The sequence below is a fragment of the Malania oleifera genome, chromosome 7 (assembly GCF_029873635.1).
Source record: "Malania oleifera isolate guangnan ecotype guangnan chromosome 7, ASM2987363v1, whole genome shotgun sequence".
NCBI lineage: Eukaryota > Viridiplantae > Streptophyta > Magnoliopsida > Santalales > Ximeniaceae > Malania > Malania oleifera.
In genome coordinates this window covers 65639941-65648865 of record NC_080423.1, presented here as the reverse complement: position 1 = coordinate 65648865, position 8925 = coordinate 65639941, and the positions used below count along the sequence as shown (strand labels likewise).

The window sequence follows — 8925 nt, the reverse complement described above, 5'->3', positions numbered from 1 at the left end:
AAATTATGTGGTATGAGGAAGTATGAAATGTTTGTTTAATATTGGGAATGTGGTTTAAATCAAAATATGTGAATTGTATTGATAAATGCGACTATGATATGATTATATCGAAATATTTTATACAGATATGAAGAAATGGAAACCAGTAATATTTGCATATATAAGTATGATGATATGAGGTTTTTATACATAATTGATGAAATGTGAAACATAGATATATTTTTACTAGGAAATGGTGAAATATGTTATACATACATATTTTTACTATGATATGATAAAAATATGAGATACAGGTCTGTTTTCATTGAAAGAATGATATATGTGATAGAAAGATATGTTGGTACAAAAATGTTTTATACAAAAATATTGAATGGAGTTTTATATTGATATGTGATGAAATGAGTATTGAAATGATGAAAATGATATAAAAAATGATAAGAATATTACTGATGCGGTGAAATGTACCAACATACTGAAATGTGAATGCTACAATGTGAATATTGTAATGTGAATATTGAAATGTGGAAATGAGAACCTTGAAGGACTCGAGTATTACTGAAAGCACAATACCGTTGCTAGTGGGATGATAAGTGCAACCATACAGTCTCGTGAAGAGTGTGGCGTGGCAGTTGATTGTACCAATGAGAAGGGTAGTTTTGCCACCTGGCGTTCGGACCAAGCGTGGGTAGGCCAATTGTACTACAGACGGGTTGTGATTCCTTATTTTGATCTAACCGGGTACGCCAACCATGGTTTAGATCTAGCCTTTGGGCCGCACAACCCTAATCATGGAGGGAAGCATGACGTGGTGAATATTCTTAGGACAGTCATGAGTTACAGAAGGCACATGGATAGGTTACAGTGGACATTCATGGGCTAGAATGTGAAAATGAAAATGAGAAAGAAAAGCTTATAAAAGTTGTTGAAATATGAAAATGAGAAAGAAAGACTTGTGAAAGTTATTGAAATATGAATATGAGAAATGAAAGTGTGTGAGTTTAATTACATGAATAATTAGGGTGAGATAAAACTCTCCGTTTGAGGGATTACTGAGTAAGGTGAGTACCCTGTGAGTACCCTGATAAGTGTCAATTGTAGCCTCACCTGAGTTAATTGGGTAAGGTTACAAACGCTATCAGAGTAGAGGGACGTTACATGTATGAGTGTGTAATCTCCCCTATTCTCGGGAATTTCGTTGATAAATATTGATTGTAAATGTATGAGTATGAGAAATGAAGTAAAACTTATAAACTTATGTTTTATATCTATATGATTATGGGTACATATTTGTATATTTTTTCAAATAATATAATCACTTAGAATGAGTGTATTATGATATAACTAAACTCATGTGCCATACACTGTAAATAATTTATTCCGTCTTAGTGAGAGGTGTCTTATCCCAATATCTAAACATTTCAAGAAACCGTGACAAACGAGTAGATAGAACTCCAAGATAGGGGAGCTGATACCCTGATAGACAATGTGAGTGTTATGAGTTAGGGATGTTTGATTCCTCTAGAGTATTTCATTGATTTTTGGGAATGTGCTTAGACATGTATATATATAGAAGGGTAGAACTTTGGTTATTTGTATTCTGGATGAGTTGTACTTCTGCTGTTAGGTTTGTTTGTATAAGATAGACTGATTATCTGGTGCCCTATTCCGGGTCGGGTTATGTTGATATGATATTAGAATTTATGACGTGAGAGATGATTGTTTATTGTTGTTGATTATTATATATATATATAATGGTATGAAAATCAGGGCGTCACACATAACATATTTATTGATAATTTTAGGAAAATATCCCAAATTGTTTGTAAATTAAAATGTACTATAATTTCAAATAAATAATAAGAATTATAAATATTTTAATTAACGAACCACAATTTATATATCTTTTCCAAAATCGTTAATAAATTAAAATTTATTATACCTTTTAAGAAAAATATAAAAGACTTTCAATCACCCAAAAATATATCATGTGAATATCACACACCACCTATAAAAAAAAAAAAAAAAAGCACCAATTCAATAATAGCCTATGGCATTACAAATTATTCATTGTAGCAAAGGTAAAATGTTTTGAAGTTAAAAATTGAGCGACTTCCACGGTTTACCATATGAACTTTGAGTTTTTTTCCCATTTATCCTTTTTAAAAAATATATATATATTAAATAATACATTTCTCAAAAAAATAATTCCCAAAATAACCCTGACGTAATCTCGCTACTTGGAGTAGCGAGATTTAAGCAAATTTTGCTACTTCAAATAGCGAGATTTGCCACGTGTAATTTCGGGAATTATTTTTCCAAAAAAAATATTATTAATATATATATTTAAAAATAATAATAAATAGGAAATAAATTCTTCCGCATAATAAATAAGGAAATAAATTATTTTAATATATTAAAAAAAATGATAAATCGGGAAATAAATTCCTGCTATAAATTTTTATATGCTATAATATTATTATATATAATAAAAATATTAATAATGATATCATAATATTAATATTATTTTTAAAATTTATGTAATATATATTATATATAAATTGTCATATTATAATAAATTTTTGAAAAAAAGAAAATTCCCATTTAATTATATCTATTTTTTTCTATTTAATATATTTTTGATTTTTTTTTACTTAAAAGTATTATTTTATTCACTAGATTTAAAGATTCTTTATTTAGTTTATCTTATATCAATATAGAAAATGTATAGACGATACTCATTTCTCTATTTGGTTCATAACAAAAATAAAATTTCTTCATAAGATTCTCATGAGTTGCATGAAATTAAAATTTTCATATTTTGTAAGCATTGTCATATGTGAGCATAAAGATAAAAGTGTTACATTTTTTAAAATTTTATATTCCTCAAAATATAAAAATTGCCATCATATATGACTTTTTAATCACCAGTTAAATGTAAAAAATAAATATCATGAAGACTTTAAAAAAAATTAAGGGTCTATTTAGTTATGGAAAATATTTTTAATTTTTATTTTTAGTTTTAAAAAATATTTAAAAATAGCTAATTTTTCTTTTTTTAGAATTTTTCTCTAAAATAAATTAATAGTATAAAAAATTTGAAACTATTTTTTTGTAGAAATAGTTCTATTTTTATTTTTTTATTTTTTAAATAATTAAAAATGACGTTCTTTATTTTTTAAAATTCATATAGAAAAGATGACAAATATTTTTTTACTGTTTTTTAAATTTTTAACTCTTATTTTGTTAATTAAGACTTGAGAGCATGCACTCATATATTAAATTTTGACTTGTTAATTCAAATCCAAAATTAGTGATAAAAAATATTAACTTATATAAATTTTTTTAAAAAAAATTATTTTAATAATTATTTAAAAATCTTAAAATTACAAATAAAAAATTATTTTGACTTTTTAAACAAAATATTTATTTTTTAACTATTTAATATGAATCTTAAAAACTAGAAAATCAATTAAAATTTTTATAATTCTTAAAAAATAAAAAATAAAAATATTTTCCACAACTAAACGGTGTTTGATAATTGGGACTATAGGAATTGAAATTGAAATAATTGATTCTCGTTCCCAATGTGATTTCTACCTCTTACTCTGAAATCAAATCCTGATTCTTGAAAACACAATATTTATTATAATATGACAATTTATATATAATATATATTACATCAAATTTAAAAATAATATTAATATTATGATATTATTATTAATATTTTTATTATATATAATAATATTATAGCATATAAAAATTTATAAAAAGAATTTATTTCTTGATTTATCAATTTAAAAAAATATATATTAAATGAATTTATTTCCACGTAGAAGAATTTATTTCATGATTTATTATTTTTTTAAAAAATATTATTTATTTTTAAAAAATATATATTAAATAATATTTTTTTTAGAAAAATAATTCCCAAAATGACACGTGATAAATCTGGCTACTCCAGTGTTATTCCAAGAATTATTTTCCCGAGAAAGGTATTATTTAATATATATATATATTTTAAAAATGGATAAATTGGGAAAAAACTCTTTGAACTTCCCTTCATTTGCCCAAATTCACTAGCCCCACTAGGACACTTCTCCAACGAAGGCCCTTTACGCGGACCGACCACGAGCACATCAATCTCTGTGTTTTCAAACCCTAGTTTTTCTAATTCGATCTGCGTATCAAGCCCCGATTGGTAAGTTAAATCTTTTACATAGAACTCGTTTGCTCACATGATTTTCATCTGTAGTTTTGATTCAAATCCTCGAGTATCGAACACTAGGGTTTGCGTTTGATCAATTGGTATTTGCACCTGTTCACTGTTCATTTTCTAGTCGGCCTTTCAGTTCTTGTTTCTGTTTTAAAATTTTTCTTCTTCTTCATGTTTTTGTTTTGCAGATTTAGGGTTTTAAGGCAGAGATGGACCTGGAAATAGCGAAGACGCAGGAAGAGAGGAAGAAGATGGAGCAACAGCTTGCGTCGCTGACATCGGTCACCTTCGATACGGATTTATATGGTAATGGAAACCGGAAGGAAGATTATTTGAGCTCGATCCCCACTAACGAAGACGATGAGAATCCTGATGCGATGATGGACTCGGAGGCTGCCCGCAAATTGCCTTCGTATACAGCCCCGAAGTCTTTGCTCAAGGAGATGCCGAAGGGTGGGGACGACGACGCTGATTTGGGGTTCAGGAAGCCACAAAGGATTATTGATCGAGAAGATGATTACAGAAGGCGGCGGCTCAATCGGGTGATTTCGCCAGAGCGGCATGACGCTTTTCTTGATGCAGATAAGACCCCAGACCCATCTGTGAGGACTTATGCGGACGTGATGAGAGAGGAGGCGTTGAAGAGGGAGAAAGAGGAGACATTGAGGGCAATAGCAAAGAAGAAGAAGGAAGAAGAAGAGAATAAGGAGAAGGAGAGGGAATCGGGTGCGGCTCTGCCTACTCAGAAGAGGAGGAATAGGTGGGACCAGGCTCAGGATGATGGTAGTGCGAAGAAAGCAAAGACAGCATCAGATTGGGATATGCCAGACTCAACTCCGGGGATTGGCCGGTGGGATGCAACCCCTACACCGGGGAGAGTGGGGGATGCGACTCCATCACTTTCAAGGAGGAATCGGTGGGATGAGACTCCTACACCGGGGCGACTGGCTGATGCTGATGCAACTCCAGCAGCTGGTGGGGCTACCCCTGGTGCAACCCCAGCAGGAATGACCTGGGATGCCACCCCAAAGCTTGCTGGGCTGGCAACACCAACTCCCAAACGGCAGAGGTCTAGATGGGATGAAACCCCGGTGACAATGGGGAGTGCCACTCCAGTGCCAGGTGCTACTCCTGCTGCTGCATATACGCCAGGTGTGACTCCTGTTGGAGGGGGTGAACTTGCGACCCCTACGCCAGGTGCTATTAATCTACGGGGTGCGATTACTCCAGAGCAGTTAAATTTAATGAGATGGGAGAAAGATATTGAAGATAGGAATCATCCATTGACGGATGAAGAGCTTGATGCAATGTTCCCGCAGGAGGGGTACAAGATTTTGGAACCTCCTGCTTCATATGTCCCTATCAGAACCCCAGCTAGGAAACTTCTTGCTACCCCAACCCCTATAGGCACTCCACTTTATAACATCCCGGAAGAGAATCGAGGGCAGCAGTTTGATGTTCCGAAGGAAGCACCTGGTGGCTTGCCATTCATGAAACCAGAGGATTATCAGTACTTTGGGGCATTGTTGAATGAAGAAGATGAGGAAGAGTTGTCTCCCGAGGAGCAGAAAGAACGGAAGATTATGAAGCTCTTGCTTAAGGTTAAGAATGGGACACCTCCACAGAGGAAAACTGCTTTGAGACAACTTACTGATAAGGCTCGTGAGTTTGGCGCTGGCCCATTGTTTAACCGCATTCTGCCATTGCTTATGCAGCCCACTCTTGAAGATCAGGAGAGGCATCTTCTTGTTAAAGTTATTGATAGGGTGCTATATAAGTTGGATGAATTAGTTCGCCCCTTTGTGCATAAGATACTGGTTGTGATTGAGCCCTTGTTGATTGATGAAGATTATTATGCGCGTGTAGAAGGGAGGGAGATAATCTCCAATCTCAGTAAAGCTGCTGGATTGGCCACCATGATTGCTGCAATGCGTCCAGATATTGATAACATTGATGAATATGTTCGGAACACAACTGCGAGGGCCTTCAGTGTTGTGGCTTCTGCCCTTGGGATTCCAGCTCTCCTGCCATTTTTGAAAGCTGTGTGTCAGAGTAAGAAGTCTTGGCAAGCTCGTCACACTGGAATCAAGATTGTCCAGCAGATTGCCATTTTAATTGGCTGTGCTGTTCTTCCTCACCTGAGGTCACTGGTGGAAATTATTGAACATGGTTTAAATGATGAGAATCAGAAAGTGAGAACAATTACTGCACTCTCTTTGGCTGCTCTTGCTGAGGCCGCTGCGCCTTATGGAATTGAGAGCTTTGACTCTGTTTTGAAGCCGTTGTGGAAGGGTATCAGGTCACACCGTGGGAAGGTATTGGCTGCATTCTTGAAGGCAATTGGTTTTATCATTCCTCTGATGGATGCAATATACGCCAGTTATTACACAAAGGAAGTCATGTTTATCCTGATTCGGGAGTTCCAGTCACCTGATGAAGAAATGAAGAAAATTGTTCTGAAAGTGGTTAAGCAGTGTGTGAGCACGGAAGGGGTCGAGGCAGACTACATACGAAATGATATCCTCCCGGAGTTCTTCAAAAATTTCTGGGTCAGGAGGATGGCTTTGGATCGCAGAAATTATAAGCAACTTGTGGACACGACAGTGGAAATAGCAAATAAAGTAGGTGTTGCTGACATAATAGGGAGAATTGTGGAGGATCTCAAGGATGAGAGCGAGCCATACAGAAGAATGGTCATGGAAACAATTGAGAAGGTGGTTGCAAATTTGGGTGCATCTGATATTGATGCTCGCTTGGAAGAGCTTTTGATTGATGGCATTCTGTATGCCTTCCAAGAGCAGACTAGCGATGATGCCAATGTAATGCTTAATGGTTTTGGTGCAGTTGTAAATGCTCTTGGGCAGAGGGTGAAGCCATATCTTCCCCAAATTTGTGGAACCATTAAGTGGCGCTTGAATAACAAGAGTGCTAAGGTGAGGCAGCAAGCTGCTGATCTTATTTCAAGGATTGCTGTTGTCATGAAACAGTGCCAAGAAGAACAACTGATGGGTCATCTTGGGGTTGTCTTGTATGAATATCTGGGAGAAGAGTATCCGGAAGTTTTGGGATCAATACTAGGGGCTCTCAAAGCTATTGTCAATGTTATTGGTATGACAAAAATGACTCCTCCGATAAAGGATTTGCTTCCTCGACTGACCCCAATCTTGAAGAATCGGCATGAGAAGGTGCAGGAAAATTGTATTGATCTTGTTGGTCGAATTGCTGACCGTGGGGCTGAATTTGTCCCGGCAAGAGAATGGATGAGAATTTGTTTTGAGCTTCTTGAGATGCTTAAAGCCCATAAAAAAGGTATCCGGCGAGCAACTGTGAACACTTTTGGCTACATTGCAAAAGCCATTGGACCACAGGATGTCCTGGCAACATTACTGAACAATCTCAAAGTGCAGGAGCGTCAGAACCGCGTGTGTACTACTGTGGCCATTGCAATAGTTGCAGAAACATGTTCGCCTTTTACAGTACTACCAGCATTGATGAATGAGTATCGTGTACCAGAACTCAATGTGCAGAATGGTGTTTTAAAATCACTCTCTTTTCTTTTTGAGTACATTGGTGAAATGGGTAAAGATTATATATATGCAGTCACTCCACTGCTTGAGGATGCTCTCATGGATAGAGATTTGGTACATAGGCAAACTGCTGCATCTGCTGTTAAGCACATGGCTTTGGGAGTGGCTGGTTTAGGTTGTGAGGATGCTTTAGTACACTTGCTGAATTATGTATGGCCAAACATATTTGAGACTTCTCCGCATGTTATTAATGCTGTCATGGAAGCCATAGAAGGGATGAGGGTTGCCTTGGGTGCTGCTGCAGTCCTGAACTATTGTCTGCAGGGGCTCTTCCATCCTGCAAGAAAGGTTAGGGAAGTTTACTGGAAGATTTATAACTCACTGTATATTGGAGCTCAAGATGCACTGGTGGCTGCTTATCCTGTGCTGGAGGATGAGGCGAGCAACATATATAGTAGGCCTGAGTTGGTGATGTTTATATGAGGTTTAGTTTGTTCTTCATGCTTCAGGCGAATCTACAAGAGGCTCTTGGACTGGACAGGCTAGGACCTCTCCCGGGGTTCTTTCCTTGGCTGCTGCAGTTTGAAAATAAACTTCTTTACTTCTGCCTCCACCTCCAGAAGACTTTTTCCCCCCACCCCCAAAAGACTTTTCAGCTGGTGTCGTGTACCCCTTTAGTGAGTGCCTGAATATAAATTAGTAATGCATCATATTCCATTTGCTTTCAGTGAGATTATTTTTTATTGATCTCTCTCTCTCTCTCTCTCTCTCTCTCTCTCTCTCTCACACACACACACACACACACACACACACCCACAAACACACAATCACGGGAATGATCTTATTTGAAAATTCATTTAAACAAAAAGAAAAAAAGAAAAAGAAGAGAAAATTAATTTTTAGAACTGAGCTTGCCTTATGTGTGTTTTTGAAGAAAGTATTTAGTACATATATTAAACAGAAAGGGAAACAAAAAACTAGAGAGCTCAGAACAAATAGAACCTGAACAAGATATCCTCTAAATTGCATAGCAAACTATCGCATTATCATTCGTAATGAAAAATTCAATGAAATCTGAATTTTGCACAATACAGGCTTCGCGTTTTTTAACCTTTCATTGCACTATTTTACTTACATTTCGAGGTTATAGAATTTGAATCTTGAATTTAAATAAAATTTAGTTTA

At 35.4% G+C, this 8925-nt stretch overlaps 1 protein-coding gene across 1 annotated transcript; it reads left to right on the top strand.

Moving 5' to 3' along the window:
• Window positions 1–4033: 4033 nt before the first annotated feature.
• LOC131159530 (uncharacterized) lies at window positions 4034–8487 on the top strand. Its single transcript, XM_058114521.1, has 2 exons — window positions 4034–4198; window positions 4402–8487. Exon 2 carries the CDS (start codon window positions 4423–4425, stop codon window positions 8221–8223), a length of 3801 nt encoding a protein of 1266 aa, XP_057970504.1. The 5' UTR covers window positions 4034–4198; window positions 4402–4422; the 3' UTR covers window positions 8224–8487.
• The last annotated feature ends 438 nt before the right edge of the window (window positions 8488–8925 follow it).

Coding starts and splice junctions, on each gene's coding strand:
- LOC131159530 (XM_058114521.1), top strand. CDS start 4,423: ATGGACCTGGAAATAGCGAAGACGCAGGAAGAGAGGAAGAAGATGGAG.